The 16588-nt window shown below is 48.7% G+C and overlaps 1 protein-coding gene and 1 pseudogene across 2 annotated transcripts; one reads left to right on the forward strand and one right to left on the reverse strand.

The window, feature by feature from the left end:
- Window positions 1-2620: 2620 nt before the first annotated feature.
- Window positions 2621-2831, forward strand: LOC110285207 (ATP synthase F(0) complex subunit k, mitochondrial pseudogene; annotated as a pseudogene).
- Window positions 2832-14248: 11417 nt separating this feature from the next.
- Window positions 14249-16545, reverse strand: CUNH11orf68 (chromosome unknown C11orf68 homolog). Of its 2 annotated transcripts, none has more exons than XM_021151965.2 (2): window positions 16415-16545; window positions 14249-15603 (listed from the first exon to the last, which is right to left on the reverse strand). In XM_021151965.2, the coding sequence occupies exons 1-2, from the start codon at window positions 16543-16545 to the stop codon at window positions 14847-14849; spliced, it is 888 nt and encodes a 295-aa protein (XP_021007624.1). In that variant the 3' UTR covers window positions 14249-14846. The 2 variants fall into 2 exon arrangements, with proteins under 2 accessions (XP_021007624.1, XP_021007626.1); XM_021151967.3 differs by having other exon boundaries at window positions 14942-15617.
- Window positions 16546-16588: the final 43 nt, after the last annotated feature.

The raw sequence follows: 16588 nt of genomic DNA on the forward strand, positions 1-16588 counted from the left end.
ATAACTAAACTATGCATGTATAACCATGTGTGTCTAACTGTGCCTGGGGATAATGTGGTTTTGCTATTGTCTGTTTCATTTGGAGACTGGGTCTCCTGCAGCTCAGACTAGCCTCAAACATGCTGTATAGCAGAGGCTGGCCTTCAACTACTGCTGCTCCTGCCCCGGTCTCCGAATGTCAAGATTACAACCCTGCATTTGACACCCAGTTGCTGCTGTCCTGTTTGTTTTTGTTTTCACTACAAGGTCTTACCATGTCACTTAGCTGGCCGCAAGCCCCCATGCCCAGCAATAATGTCCTTTTAATTCACAAAAGTCTTAAATTTTTGTTTAATTTAATTTATGTATTTTTTTTCATTTGTTGGTGGTGTTTCTGATGATAAATCTAAGAGTCAGCCAAGCAGTGGTAGAACACACCTTTATCCCATCACTCAGAAGACAGAGGCAGGGGGATCTTTGCGTTTGAGGTTAGCCTGGTCTACAGAGTGAGTTCTAGGACAGCCAGGGCTACACAGAGAAACCCTGTCTCGAAAAACCAAAAACAAAAACCAAAAACCAAAAACAAAACAAAAAATTAAAAAATAAAAAATAAAGACAGTAATTCAAAAGAAGCTTAAGGAGGAGAAAAGCCACATTCAAGTGTTCAGCTCACTGCTTTTGTTGTTGTTGTTGTTGATTTGGTTGGTTGTTTTTTTGAGACAGGGACTCACTGTATAGCCCCAGCTGTCCTGGAACTTGAACTCGCAGAGAGTTACCTGCCTCTGCCTCCCAAATGCTAGGACTAAAGGCGTGCGCCATCATGCCTGGATAGCCCATTGACTTTATTTTTCTGAATTCATAAACCCTCGTAGCTGTCACCCATACCAAATAGAGTGATGGAGTGCTGTTCCATGATGAGCCCAGAGAGTCCGCCTTTTTTTTTTTTTTTTTTTTTTGTTTTTCGAGACAGGGTTTCTCTGTTTAGCCCTGGCTGTCCTGGAACTCACTTTGTAGACCAGGCTGGCCTCGAACTCAGAAATCTGCCTGCCTCTGCCTCCCGAGTGCTGGGAATAAAGGCGTGCGCCACCATGCCCGGCGAGTTCTCCTATTTTCCTGCTGGTGGCTCGGGGACTCTCCCACTTTAGAGGAAGAGGGCGCAGCAAAGAAGGCTGCCAAAAGGATTCCTGATACATCCTTCGGTGGACGGTTACTATCATTGCTCTTGGAGGGAATGTCGGGGCCACAGAGTAAGCACTTATTTGGCTTCCATGGATTTTCACCAATTGCACTCCAAAGTTCATCTGCTGGTTACTTTTGTTGGTTTTGGTTCATTTATTTTAAAACATTTATTTGTCTTTGTTTTATGTGTTTATATGTGTTTGGTCTGCATGTTTGTCTGTGGACCACATGCATGCAGTACTCAGGGAAGTCAGTAGAGGGCGTCAAATCCCCTGGACCTGGGGATCACAGATGGTTGTTAGCCATTGTGTGGGTGCTGAGAACACAACTCCAGTCCTCTGTAAGAGTAGCCACTGCTCTTAACCGCTGATCTGTCTCTCCAGTCCCTGTTTTGAAACAGTGTCATATACCCCAGGCTAGCCTCAAGTTTGTTGTGTAACTGATGCTAGCGTTAAATCCCTGACCTTCCTCCTACCATGTCCCAAATGTAGAGGTTACAGGTGCCCTTGACATGTGTCACTCCAGGGGACCAAACCTGGGCCTTCTGGCACACTAGGCTTCCTTTGCCCTGGTTACTTGGTACTGAACCTCTTCAGGCTCTCGGGCTGGCCTCTCTGCTGGGCGCTCTCCCCTCTCCTCTCACTGCCACTCCATCTCATACCGCTCAGTTCCCCATCACTTCCCCAGCCCCATCTGAAGTGACAATTTTGGAATTTGGTTTCTTTAAAAAAAAAAAAAACAGAAATATTATAAGAATATGTTTTTGTTTTAATCTCAGATGTGGGACATGGGGCTGCTTCAGATTGTCCACAACGGTGGGCTATGATCTGCTTCATGCTCTAGCAGGGGTGTGATTTTGTGATTTTGCCAGCGGCAGATAATTTCTGGGATTGTGTAATGTTTGGAATTCTGGGGACTTTTCGGAGGGTGTATAAATGCTAGGGCCTTTAAAGATGGGGTGTTGGTGGTTGTTGTTGGTCTGTTTGTTAAGTAGTGTGCACAAAGAAAAAAAACAACAGGAAGAAATTAGATCCCTTGATGGTGAAGATCAAACTTGTTCCAAGGAACTTACTGCCCCAATCAGCAGGAAGCAGCCTAGCAGTTCCATCGCCTGCTTGCCAACCCCTGCCTTTATTCAGGGATCTCTTTCTTTTCCTCTCTGTCCTTAATTCTCTTATCTAGGGTTAGGAGGTTGTAATAGTGGAAGAAAAAGGGTGGAGAAGGGTGGAAGAGGGAAGAACCCGCCAAGTAACAGAAGACTGGTCATACCATTCTGGGTCAAATTCCTCGTGAAATACAGCTTGGTTCTCTGATTCTACGAACAATTTTACTTAAAAAAAAAAAAAAATCTCAGCCGCAGCCTGTCGGTCGAATGCGGGGAGGGGGTGTCTTCCGGTTCAGCCATGCTAGTTGTTGAAGGACATCGGCTGCGGAGTCTGTGATTTGAACAGAGACTGAAGTCATGGCTGATCCAGAAAGTAATGGCCAATTCCAGTTCACTAATATTAAAAAATATTTCAACTCTTATACCCTCACAGGTAGAATGAATTGTGTCCTGGGCACCATAGGAAGCATTGCTTTGTTGGTCTTATACTTCAAGTTAAGGCCTAAAAAAATCTCCAGCGGTGAAAGCAACAGAAATGGACTTAGAGATGTCTGACCTCACCTGTTAAGTCCCGTGCCTGAAGAAGCTGATGTGAACTCAGCATGCAATACTCACTTTCTACAATAAATTATGAATCTGGAAAAAGTCTCCTTCCTAGGATACTTTCCAAAATGTGGGAATTGAAAGAAATTTATGTATGTGTCTACATCTGTATTTGTGACTACCTATATATCCCAAGTAAGGAGACGACATAAAAAGGGTTGTGGGGAAAGGACTATTTTAATTATTTTATTTTATTTGTTTTAATTGATTGTTAGTTTGCTTTGTTGAGATAGGGTCTCACCTTGTAGGCCAGGGTCAAGCTGTTCTCAAATTCATGCAGTTTTCCGGTCTCAGCCTCCCAAGTGCTGATTACAGGTGTAAGCTACCAGGCCCAACTCATTTGTGCAGTTTATATTTTTGAATCTTTATTTATTGGCCAGGCAGTGGTGGAAAATGCCTTTAATCACAACATTCAGGAGACAAAGGTAGGTGGATCTGTGGGTTTGAGGCCAGCCTGGTCTACAGAGTGAGTTCCAGGACAGCCAAGAGAGACCCTGTCTCAAAAAGCAAACACAAAATCTATAATGATTTTATTAATTTTTATTTTATCTATATGAGTGTTTTGCCTGCATTTTTTGGTTTTTTGGGTTTTTTTTTTTTGTTTTTATTCTTTGCCTGCATTTTTGTATGTGCATCTTGTGTGTGCTGTGGGCACGAAGGCCAGAAGGAGTGTCAGAGCCAAGGTACTAGAGTCTGGATGATGGGGTCTGACCCACGCCCTCTGCAAGAGCAGCCAGTGCTCTTATCCCATCATCCATCTCTCCAACCTCATTTTGTTGTTTGTTTTTCTTTTTTTCAAAGATTTATTTTATTTATATGAGTACCACTGTAGCTGTCTTTAGCCACATCAGAAGAGGGCGTCAGATCTCATTATAGATGATTGTGAGCCACCATTCGGTTGCTGGGAATAGAACTCAAGACTTTCGGAAGAGCAGTTAGTCAGTGCTCTTAACCACTGAGCCATCTCTCCAGCCCTTGATATGTGTTTTACACTTAACACAGCTTGCACTTCTTTAGTGTATTGGCTGTGTGTATTGACTTATGTAGTCATCTTCCAATCAGGATATTACCATCTGAGCATTCCCTGAGGGCCCTCCTGCCCCTCTGCAGTTGGGAGTCACTTCCATAGCCATAGATTAAATTTTGCTCTTTTAGAATTCTGTACCACTAGAGTCACACTGCATAGGTTTTCTGTTCTGGCTCTGACTCTCTTTATCTTGTGCAGTTCCTTCACAGTGGGTGTGGCTATGTTTGACTCTTTTATGACTGTGTAGTATTCCATGGATGCAACCACAGTTTCATTGACCCAAATGAACTGCACTAAAGGTTGAATGGCCTGGGGTATAGTGCTACAACCCTGCAATTCCGAACTCGGGGAGGGGGATCCCTGGAAGTTCAACACCGCCCTGGTCTACACAGTGAGTTCTGGGCTAGCCTGCTACAGACCCTGGGACAACAAACATCAGCTACAGTGTTTATAGCTGTTATTCAAGCACTTGGGAGGCAAAGAGGATCCAGGTTATCTTCTACTAATAGCAAGTTCAAGGCCAGCCTGAACTATATTAGAGGAAGTGGAATGGAGTCAGTTGTCAGGGAGGCAGGGCTGACTAAAAACAAGGCACTCAAGACACTGACAACCTAGAGAGGTGGTCAGAGTACAAAGGAAGCAGTCCTGAGGTTCAACAGCATGGGGGCAGTAGCCTGAGAGCATCTGGGGCATTCCTGGAGCCCCAAGGATGGATGCAAACATTCTTTGCAGCTGGGGTGGGGGTCAGTGGGAAGAGGCTTCCTGGCAGAAAGGGCTGAAAGTCAAGGGAGACATTCCTAGGGCTGGAGGCAGTGAGTACAAAGGCCTGTGGGTGGGCAGCCATGGTGGCCATGATTCAGGGTACACAGCAGAATGTGTGTTGAAGGGATGAGCTGGAAGGTGGGCTGGCAAAGCCTCAGCCAATGCCCTGGGACAGCAGGCTGAGCAGCCTGACCCAGGCTTGGCAACAAAATATCTGGGGTAGATATTTGAACAGGGATGTGGCTGGGGTCTGGGAAAGGGATTAAGCCATTTGCTGACTCCCAAGGTTTGGGCCAAGCCATCTGATAGGCAGACCGTGGAAGAAGGAAAGGCAACAGTGGAGAGTAAAGCCCCAGCCAGGTTTGGGGGCTCGTGCTGTGTGTGTGGCAGTCTTCCTCCGGAACACCCTGATTCACCTGTGTTACATCATCTGCTGTCACCCACACTACACCGATGTGAGGCAGAGGAGGACCTAGTCCCCGAAGAGGTGACTGGACCAGGATAAATGCCACAGAGTGTCAGGGGCAGCTCTGCTGTCCTCAGTCTTATAGAGAGTCCCTGTCACCACGCCAGTCACTTTCCAGAATCCAAGAAGTGACTCGTCCCTACTGGCTGGGCCTTACAAGTCACGAGATCATGCCACTCTGTTTTCCTCTGCAATCCTCAGTATTACCTTTTTAATGTTTTTTTTTTAATCTATTTGATTTTAAAATAGGTTCTGTACCTGTGCCTGTGGGTTTGAGCACATGAATATAGGTACCCAAGGAAGCAGTAGAGGCTGCCAGACATGGGTGCTGGAAACTAAACCTTTGTTCTCTGGAAGAACAGCAAGTGTTCTTAATCTCTGAGCTACCTGACAAGCTCATTTTATTTATCTGTTTTTAGCTTTTTGACACAGGGCTTTACAACATAGCCTTGGCTGGTCTGGAGCTCTTTAGGTAGACCAGGCTAACCTTGGCTGGTCTGGAGCTCTTTAGGTAGACCAGGCTAGCCTTGGACTTTTAGAAATCAGTCTGCCTTTGCCTCCTAAGTGCTGGGGTCAAAGGTGTGTACTGACCCTCTTCCTTCCTTCCTTCCTTCCTTCCTTCCTTCCTTCTTCCTTCCTCCCCCCCCCTTTCTTTCTTTCTTCTTCCTGTTACAATAAAAATCCAACACCAATAAGCCCACACAGTGAGTTCTGGGCTAGCCTACTACAGACCCTGTACAAAAGCCACACAACTAAGTTGTTATATTTATAAGCTATGTGCCTACATTGGGCAGATCTGCCACTACATGATTCTTTTTTTTTTTTTTTAAAGATTTATTTATTGATTATATGTAAGTACACTGTAGCTGTCTTCAGACACACCAGAAGAGGGAGTCAGATCTCGTTACGGATGGTTGTGAGCCACCATGTGGTTGCTGGGATTTAATCTCTGGACCTTTGGAAGAGCAGTCAGTGCTCTTACCCACTGAGCCATCTCACCAGCCCCACACTACATGATTCTATTCCCCAGCTATGAGACCCTTGCTTCGTTCACCTTCTCCAGGCCATGTGGTTCTGCTCCATCCTCCTTCCACCTCTTCTTCCTCTGCCCTTCTTCCCTTACCATTCCTCTCCTCTCTAAAACCTCCAGCCCCACCTTTTCCTTCCACTGCCCAATCACAGTCTTTAGCCTTTATTGACCAGTTAAAATGAGGAGAAGTTTCACATGAGATCACCTGAGTACATGATCCATTCCTCTTTGGGGCAGCTCCTTGTGAGGAAGCAAAATTAATATAGAATACAACCCACAATTTTCTTTTCTTTTTTTTCTTTTTTTAAGATTTATTTATTATATGTAAGTACATTGTAGCTGTCTTCAGATACTCCAGAAGAGGGGGCCAGGTCTCATTACGGATGGTTGTGAGCCACCATGTGGTTGCTGGGATTTGAACTCCGGACCTTTGGAAGAGCAGTCGGGTGCTCTTACCCATTGAGCCATCTCACCAGCCCACAATTTTCTTTTCTTTTCTTTTCTTTTCTTTTCTTTTCTTTTCTTTTCTTTTCTTTTCTTTTCTTTTCTTTTCTTTTCTTTTCTTTTCTTTCTTTCTTTCTTTCTTTCTTTCTTTTTTTTTTTTTTTTGAGATAGGATTTCTCCATGCATCTTTGGAATGCTGGGATTAAAGACATGATCTATCACTCCTGGCTCTTAGAAGATCTCTCTGTCTCTTTGTCTCTATCTCTGTCTCTCTCTGTCTCCGTCTCTGCTCCCTTTCCCTGCCCCCACTGTGTGTTGTGTGTTGTGTGTATGTGTGTTTCTGCAGAGGCTGAAAGAGAGTGCTGAGTCCCCTGGAGCTGGTGGCTGTGAGCTGTCTGACATGTGTGCCAGGCACTGAACTCAGGTCCCTGGGCAGAGCAGCCAGCTCTCTTAAGTACTGAGCCATCATCCTTCCAGCCCTTTAACTAACTGGTCAATAAAGGCTAAAGACTGTGATTGGGCAGTGGAAGAAAAAGGTGGGGCTAGAGGTTTTAGAGAGGAGAGGAATGGTAAGGGAAGAAGGGCAGAGGAAGAAGAGGTGGAAGGAGTATGGAGCCCAACCACATGGCCTGGAGAAGCTTAAAGAAGCAAGGATCTCATAGCTGGGGAATAGGGGAATAAAGTCGTGTAGTGATAGATCTGCCCTCTTTTTCACCCATCACACACTGAGTTCCTGGACCCGGGAGATCTAAGGGTGGAGGTGAACACTGGGCCGCTCAGTCCCACTGCAACCCACGCAGCTAGGGAGATATCAGGCTGTGGGAGTAGCTCCCGAGAGAGGGAAAAGAAACTGTAGCTGGCTAGATGTGTCAGTCAGAAATCCTTTCCTACCCAGTGTATAACTAAGAAGCTCACCGTAAGAGCAAACACATATACAAAACCCTTGGCAACCATCCTTAAGGTAGTGTATATGCCTAAGCTTAGTCCCTCTTTGCAAAACCTCCTTTTATCACGGTGCAAACTTCCTTCCGTGTCTATGGCTCAGTCCCTTCATTTGTATCTGCTTTTTGGGTTATTTGAGGGAGTAGACAGGGTAAATCATGGATAATGCTCGGAGGGAGACTCCCAGAAATGCAAGAAACATGTTAGAGTTCTCTCTTGCTGATAAGATTGGTGCCATGTGGCCCATTTCCTCTTCTGTGTGTCCACAACGGCTCAGGTCCAATTAGCCTGACCCACTGAGTGGCTCCTGTTCCATTTAAACCCAAGCCCAGGAGGGTTGGCGCTTGTCTAGCAAATTTTCAGCTCTTTTTAAAGCCCAGACCAAGGACTCCCCTCCCCCATAAACACTTCCGGTCCCCAGGCTCCCAGGAGCCTGCCCTGCTGATCGCAGCGGTGCCAGCTCCTGCTCTGGCCAGGAGTGGGATGAGACGCTTATCCTGGGATGAAAGGCTGGCGGGCCTGGGCTGCACCCACAAAGCGCCCCACCCGAGCTGTGAGGACCTCCAGGCACTGGTGTAAACTGAGTCATGGGGGGCAAGGGAGTGAGTCATGGAGCCTGAAAGAGAGCCAAGTGGGGCAAAGCTCGCCTGCGCCTGCGCAGGGGCTGCTTGCCCCACCTCAAGAAGCCATAGCTGTCAGGCCCCCTGGGGTACCTATAGGCCGAGATGACCAGGACCATCTGGGGCAATTAAGCCAGACTTTCCCTGTGTGTCTGTGTGTACATTTCTGGGCGTGTCTGTGTGTGTATACACTTGTGTGTGTATCTTTGTTTCTGGGCATGTGTGTGTGTGTGTAGGGGGGGGGGGCTGTGTCTATGTGCATATATGCACACGATGCAGGAGGTGAGCGCCAACACAGGAAAGGGAAGCTTGTTTGGTCAAAAGTCCAAACTCTGGAGAGGCTCTGGCAGGAACTTCACTGCCCTCTCCTGGCCTCTGAACGTTTGGCTGACTTATTTTATTTTATTTTATTTTACTGTGGCAGCCAGTTTTCTCCCCCTTCAGGAGCTGCAGAGGAGGCCTGGTATGGGATTTGGCTATCCTCCAGGGTGCCTGACAGGCATAGCTGGGCGCAATGGGAGAAACCAATCAGACTTAATCCTGAAGAGGCTTTTGCCTCAGCGAGCTAGGATTGCTGGGGGACCAGAGACAGAATGCCCTGATGCCCTGATGTAGGAGGCATCCTTAGGAGCTGGGCAGGCCACTAGAGCATCTGTAGCCTTGGCTCTGTCCAGTTTTTACTTTCTTGTTTGTTTTGAGACAGGATCTCATGTGGCCTAGACTGGCCTCGCACCGCTGTGTAACTGAAGTTGAATTTGAACTCCTAACCTTTCTGCCTCAGCCTCTCGGGTGCCTGGCTCCACTTTGACTATCTTAGCATCTTTTAATCTCATTTTTTTCATCAATAAAAGGAGTGCTGTGTGGGGTGGAGAGAGCTAAGGAATATAAGGTACCCAGTGTGTGCCTGTGCAGAGCAGGCCTGTATACGTGTTTGCTCTTACAATGAGCCTTGCTTGTTTCATTCATAAAATAGACAAGAAAGGATACCCGAGGTGTCCTGTCCAGCCTTCATTCCAGTTGCAATCTCTAGTTTCCTTTCTTGAAAAGCTGTCCCCACAAACCTGCTCCCTGCCCTCTCATCCTTCTGCCTAACTCAGGTTTACTATCCCCTCCTAGGAGGCTGCTGGCCAAAGAAAAACCAGGTGAAGTGTTTCTCAGACTAGTGCCCTTAGCTTTACCCTTCAGTGCCTAGGGCATGTACGTCACAGAAGTGGGGAGTTTCCCTCCTCAGTGAATCAGCCCTGTGACCCAATCTTCATTCCTGCCAAGGCCCCTCCCAGTCGGCAAGAGCGGGGTGCAGCTGGCCTACTAGGAAAATCCCCCAAATCGTGCCAAAGCTTTGGTGGAAGCATCTCCCGATTCAGCTGTGCCCTGCACTCCCGGGTTCTGCCCCAGGTCCTAGCTGGAGTTGGGGGTCCAATAGAGTTTCTCCTGCCCAGAACAGCCCCTTATTCCAGGGGCTTGAGGTTTGCAGTGTATTAGGAAGGCATGGCAGGGTATGTCTGTCTCTCAGGCCTCTATCATACCTCTCTCAGTTTTACTAATGGAGCAGACACAGGGGTTTGTCTAAGTTTGGCCAGCCCTACACGACCCAGTGTTTCCACACTTCCATGTAGGTAGGAGCTGGCTAAGCAAGAGAAGCCCTGCTAGCCCAGGTCTGAGACAATGAACTGGAATTCTCTGGGACTCGGTTTCCCTTTCTGCAAAAATGGCAAGAATGCCAGAGCTCGAGTCTGGAGAGGGGGCACACACGAGTCAAGTACTGGCTGTGGCAGAGGACGCAAGTGTCATTCCAAGCATCCACACGGTAGATCAAAACCATCTGTAACTCTAGTGTCAGGGAATCCAACATCCTCTTCTTCTGGCTTCCCTGGACACAAAGAACACATGTGGCACAGAGACAGACTCACAGGAACAACGTCCATCACATAAAATCATTTACAAATAAAGGAACCAAATGGAGCTTAGATAATGTATGGCTTTCATACAATCCCTCTGGATTCAAGAATGTTATTTGGTGCTTGCACCAGGCTTGACTCTGACCTGGGTGCTGAAGGTGCCCTGAGGATAAACCAGTCATTGTCCTTGAGAGTGCCTAGACATATAGATTGAAAGTCACATGTAGGAGGGCCACATGGTTAGAGAGCTAGTGGGTCTGAGATGTGCCATAAGCTAGCAGTGATGGTGTCAGGCATGCCAACAGAGGCTACCCATCAACAGAGGCATCAAAGTGGGAAAGGGCAGAACGTGGGCAGGAAAGCCGTGTTCTAGAGCAAAGATAAAGATAAAGCGGAGAGATCACAATACCTGGATCTGACACAATTCTTTTACTTAATGATCTCTGAAGAAGTTACTCTGGACTGGGAGATGAAATGTAGACATCACTCCTGCCTTAGTAGAGGACAGTCTGGGGCTGTGGTTTGGGGACCAGCAGGAGACAACCATCAACCAAGTGATTGCCAAGTAACCGCTGATTCTGTGATGGGTACCACATAGCAGGTGTTAACAAAGAAGGCCTGAGGCCCCAGGCTCCATGCCAAGGTGGTAAAAGATGTGCCAGTTGGCTTCAGTTGAGTGGAGAGATAAGGAGGCTGCGCCTAAGGACAGCTGAGACAGCTGTTGGGAACCTGGTCAATGCCAGCCCAGGGCAGAAACCTTGTTTCTAGTTGCTGTAGAGAATCAGGAGTGTGGGCATCTCTATAGAGATCTGTGGACCTGGTTTGTGGGATAGGACAGAGATGTGGGGTGGAGGAGTCAAGTTAGTGGCTGTTGTCTTAGTTTGGGAGACAATGAGAAAGTGCAAGAGGCCATGGAAGGCCATAGAGATACAGAAGAGGGATGTGCCAGGCTTTGCAAGGAAAGAAAACCTGGGCTCTCCATACCACATAGACATCTTTGTGGGAACACAAGGCTTTGCCAGGATGCCACTCCTCTGCCTAGGGAGAGTTGTCCCACTTTAGTCAAGTACAAAAGCATTGACAATCAGGCAGGCAGGGCACCTGGCTCCAACTCTGAGCTCTGGGGATTTCCCAAGTTTGGGCTGAGGTGGACTTGGTCCTGGGGAAGCTCAGGATAGGAAGGCAGCTGGGGAGGGGGTTAAGCTAGCATCTCATGACTCAGCCACTTCCACCCAGTCATCCCAGCGGCATCTCCGCTCCAAATTCCAACTTGGTGAGGCTGCTGGAGGCTGATTCAGCGCTGGCACGGCACGGGAGCAACATCTCAGGGACTCTCTGCCAACACCTCCCTGGCCTCCAGCCAAGACCTGGGCGGGCACTGGTCTGGGGAGGCAGAATAGTGCATGAGCCAGGCCCTCAAGACTATAGCAGCCATGCAGAAGAGGATGGCCCAAAGACAAAAGATCACATGAGTGTCCCTGCTCTGTGGGTTGTGTATGTGTCTGTCAAGACAACAACAGGGGTCAAGGACCACACTCCGCCCGAGAAGGGCAGGATCAGTGGCAAGCCCCAGCTCTGCTCTCACTGAATCCCCACCCCAGGTTATCCTTTCTCCTCTTGGCCTCAATTTCTCTCTCTTTTTTTTTTAAAAAGATTTATTTATTATATGTAAGTACACTGTAGCTGTCTTCAGACATTCCAGAAGAGGGCGCCAGATCTTGTTGCGGATGGTTGTGAGCCACCATGTGGTTGCTGGGATTTGAACTCTGGACCTTCAGAAGAGCAGTCAGGTGCTCTTACCCACTGAGCCATCTCACCAGCCCCAATTTCTCTCTCTTTTGAGATGGTTTTATAGCTCTGCCTGTTGTTGAACTTGCTGTGTAGACCAGATTTTCCTTGAATTACCAGAGATTCACTTGCTTCTGTCTGCGGGTATGGACTTAAAGGTGTATACCATCACACTTAGCAGTAGCAGCTCCTTGACAGCAAGATGTGGTCAGTACCTCTTTAAAGAGGTCAGAATTGACTGATGCATGTGGGAAGTTCTTTATAAACTGTTGTGTGGCTCCTGGATAGGGTGGCAGAAGTGCACGCCAACGCCAGGACTTCTGGAAAAAACTGTCCATGGATATTCAAGCTGTTCACTGGCTAGGCTGTTCCAGCCCGGGTGCTGAAGTCCAGCCTATCTCTTCTTAGAAATCTACATACCCGGCCTGGAACTGCAAGGACAGAGGGAGTCCCTTTATCTAAATCCTGTGGAACACACTTGGTGGTTCAGACCTGCAATCCCAGCACTCAAGAAACTGTGGCAGAAAGATCAGAACTCAAATTGTGCTACATAACAAAGCCTTGTTTCAAAAAGGCCAAAATTATGGGAGCAGAGGACCCGTGGATGTAGCAACACTGACAGAATGCGTAGCAGACACTAAACCCTGGATTTAATCTTGGTCACTGTATAAACCTGGACAGAACTACATAAATTTGGGTGTGATGGTGCACACATGTAATCCTAACACTCAGGGGGTGTTAGCAGAGGATCATAAAGTCAAGATGAACACAGGGCTGGAGAGATGGCTCAGCAGGTAAGAGCACCAACTGCTCTTCTGAAGGTTCCGAGTTCAAATCCCAGCAACCACTTGGTAGCTCACAACCATCTGTAACAAGATCTGACTCCCTCTTCTGGAGTGTCTGAATACAGCTACAGTGTATTTACATATAATAAATAAATCTTTAAAAAAAAAAAAAAAGATGAACACATGTGAGGCAGTCTACATTGCAAGTTCCAGGTCAGCGAGAGCCATATAATGAAAACATGAAAAGACAAGCAGGCAAATCTCTTGAGTTCCAGGCCAGCCTGGTCTACAGAGTTCCAAAACAGCAGGGCTAGAGAGAGAAACCCTGTCTCAAAAGACAAAACAAGACAAAAAAGCCTGAGCAACTGAGATGGCTCAGACGATAAAGGCGTTTGCCTGACCTGAGCCAGATCCTTGGGAGCCATACAACAAGGGAAACCGACTTCTCCAAGTGCTCCTCTGACCTCCAAATGTGTGAGGCAAGCAGCCTCTGTACCCGCCTCCGAAAAGTCATTTTATATTTTATTGTTTTCAATACTTTGTAAAGATTTTTTTCCATGTATGGGAGTTTTGCCTGTATGCATGTCAGAGCAGCATGTGTGCAGTTCTTACAGAGGCCAGAAGAGGTCATTTTATCCCCTGGAACTGGAGTCACAGGCTGTTACTAATCATCACCATGTGTTCTGGGAACCAAACTAAAGGTCCTCGGAAGAATAATTAATGCTCTTAACCGCTGAACCACATCACCAGCCTCCTTGCCCCAACCCCACCTCTCTTTTGAGACAGGATCTCACTGTACAGTCCAGACTAACCTAGAACTCAGAGATCCAACTGTCTCTGTCTCACAAGTACTGGGACCAAAGGCTATGAACGTTTTTGAGACAGGGTCTCGCTTTTATGTAGGTAGCTCTGGCTGCCCTGGAACTCACCTTGTTGAACAGGTTAACCTTGAACTTACAAAGATCCAACAGCCACTGCATCCCAAGTGCTGGGATGGAAGGCATGTACCACTATGAACAGAAATTTTTAAGAACCTAAAAGCTGGAGATGGTGGTGCAGGATTTTAAACCCAGAACTTTGGTAGGCAAACACAAATGCATTTCCCAGAGTTACTGGTCAACCTAAGGTACATAGTAAGTTCCAGGCCAGTCAAGGCTACATCGAGACACTCTTTTTTTTTTTTTTTTTTTTTTTTTTTGTCTTTTCCAGACAGGGTTTCTCTGTGTAGCACTGGCTGTCCTGGAACTCACTTTGTAGACCAGGCTGGCCTCGAACTCAGAAATCCGCCTGCCTCTGCCTCCCGAGTGCTGGGAGAGAGACTCTTTCTTAATAAAATAAAATGTAAAACAAATATACCTTGGGACCAAAAGAATATACCAAAAAAGGCTTTGGGCCTTCCTGGAAAGACCTAAAAAACTGATTTTGATACATGGTTACAGAGGGGAACAGCTCTCAGCGAAGGCGCCTGGCCTCCACACAGCAACACACTACCTTCACCACTGAGGGAGGAAGAGAAGGCGGCCCAGTCAGACTGGAGCTGTCTCTTCCGGCCCCATCTTTCCTCAAGAGCCAACACAGATAACCATCAGGACAGTATTTGTAAAAAACTCTCAAGACACAGACCCGAGCTGGGTTTTATTGAAATGTCAGGAGCAGGCACATGTCAAGGTAGCCAGGGAAGGGGTGGTGGTGATACAGGCTATGAGTTTGCAGGGGGGAGCAGACCCCATGTCCATGACCCTGCATCTCCTCTTGGCCAGAACATGTACGGTCCCAATTGCATGCTCAGTCCTGGAAGGGCCCTGCCACCTGGGCTATGATGGCTCCAAGGGTGGGGACTGGAAGCACTAAGGTTTCTCCCTTCTGAGGGAGGAAAGAAAAGGAAGAATGCAGGCTAAGTATAGTGGGGACAGAGATGGCCAGGACAGACTTTCTCAGGCCTCTGCACCCAAGTTGTGGTCCTGGGCAGTGGTGGGGAGCAGCATCAAAGAGGGCAGCCGAGGGCCCCGCCCTCAAAGAGCCAGAGCCCCCAACCTGTGAGGGTGGGAGTTGGCCCTGCACAAAGAGAGCAGAAGTGCAAAGGGACTGAGTGCAGGCAGTTCCCACGCCAATGAGTCCTCAGGGCTAAGGAGCTCAGCCTTCTTGGGACACGGTAGAGAAGAAGGAAGGATCTGTCCCCAGCCAGGAAGCAAAAGGTGGTCTCTCCTGCTCGGCCCCATTAGGTCAGTTCTACATTGTTGGCACGGTCCAGCACTCGAGAGCCACGGGTATTGCCTCCAAGCTGGAAACGGCTCTCATAGAGAGTGGGGCAAAGGTGCCAGCGGTTGGCTCGGTAGATGCCCAGGTAGGTGTAGACATCAGGTTTGTAAGTGAGCAAGCACTTAATGCCTGCAGCACGAATGGCAGAATCTGCTTCCAGCACACCCAAGCGGTCCGTGAAGTCGTCCGTGTAAACACAGATGACCTGGCGCCCACCCTCTTTGGCCCGTGGGCTCACCTTGGCCACCTGGAGACGGCCCTCAACTACAGCCCGGGCAATGCCTGCCCAGGCGTGGTCCAGCTTGAAGCCAGGTGCCAGGTGAATCAGCCACTTGCCGGAGAGCACATGGTGGGTGATGGCCAGCTGGCGCAGGGTACCTGGTGTGATGGGTCGCCCACTGGTCTGCAGAGCCTCCCAGGCCGCCTGCAGCCCTTGTACATCCCCTGAGTTGGGGGTGTAACCCTGCCCATAGGCTGCAATCCAGCCCACAGGTTCAGAATTGGGTGAACCTGGGTCCCCATAGCGAGTAACTTGAGATGGTGGGTACTTGGCCAACCAGGCATCCAGCTCTGTGGCAGGTGTGGTACGGGCATCAAATACCAGCCAGGGGTCCATATCAGCTGCCATGGCCTCTGCAGCCAGGTGCTCAGCAGTAAAGCCATCCTCCCGGCCACCTGGAGAGTCTTCCTCTTCCAGCTCCTCATTTGGTTCCATCCTGTTGTGAGGGAACTGAGTCAGAGGTTTGAGACAGTAAATAAAAAGTGCTGGGTCCTGGAGGGTGCCAGGCACTGCAGTAAACTGTGGCCCTGGGCAAGACGTAATGTCTGTGCCTCAGTTGCTGCATCTTCACAATGGGATAACAACTGATCCTGTCTAGATTTGTCTCCAGAATAAGATGCCTGAGGTGGAGTAGCTATTGTTAGTACTACTTTCACTGCTTACAAACAAGGAAATTGAAACTCTTAAGAAAAGGGGCTTGCTGGGCGTGGTGGCGCACGCCTTTAATCCCAGCACTCGGGAGGCAGAGGCAGGCGGATTTCTGAGTTCGAGGCCAGCCTGGTCTACAACGTGAGTTCCAGGACAGTCAGAGCTACACAGAGAAACCCTGTCTCGAAAAACAAAAAAAAAACAAAAAAAAAAAGAAAGAAAGAAAAGGGGCTTGCCCAAGGTTATGCCTGTAAAGAGCGCCAGAGCTGAAGTGTGAACTGGCACGGGGCTCGGCTACACCACCGGACTAGAGTCGCGCAAGGTAGCGCGGCGCTGCAATATAAAGGACGTAGGCAAAACGCAGGGTCGCCAACCTCAGAGGATGGCCTCCCCCGGTGAACGATTGGGGGCACCGTGAAACACCGAGGCTCTGAGCACCAGAGAGGGCAGCGGCCCATCAGGGAGTCAATGGGTATCATCCAGACTCGAACCAGATAGGACCAGGCCTGCGCGAGGACCAGGCTCCAGCCCTACCACACCCGCCGCCATTAGTGCCCACAGCTTAAGGGTTGCCGTCCCTCTCGCCACCCTGCAGTCACCTCCGGCCTTCACTCCGTTCCGCGCCAACCCAACTTCGGGCCCGGCTCCGTTCCTGCCCGGCGTCTGCACCGCCGCCGCCGCCACCCCCGCCGCGCCCCGCCCCTGCCACGGCCGCCGCCGCCGCCGCCATCTTAAGGTCCCGCCACCTCAACAACAACTTTATAGACAAACAC

This window comes from Mus caroli, unplaced genomic scaffold, assembly GCF_978045245.1.
Source record: "Mus caroli unplaced genomic scaffold, Mus_caroli_1 scaffold_20, whole genome shotgun sequence".
Lineage (NCBI taxonomy): Eukaryota > Metazoa > Chordata > Mammalia > Rodentia > Muridae > Mus > Mus caroli.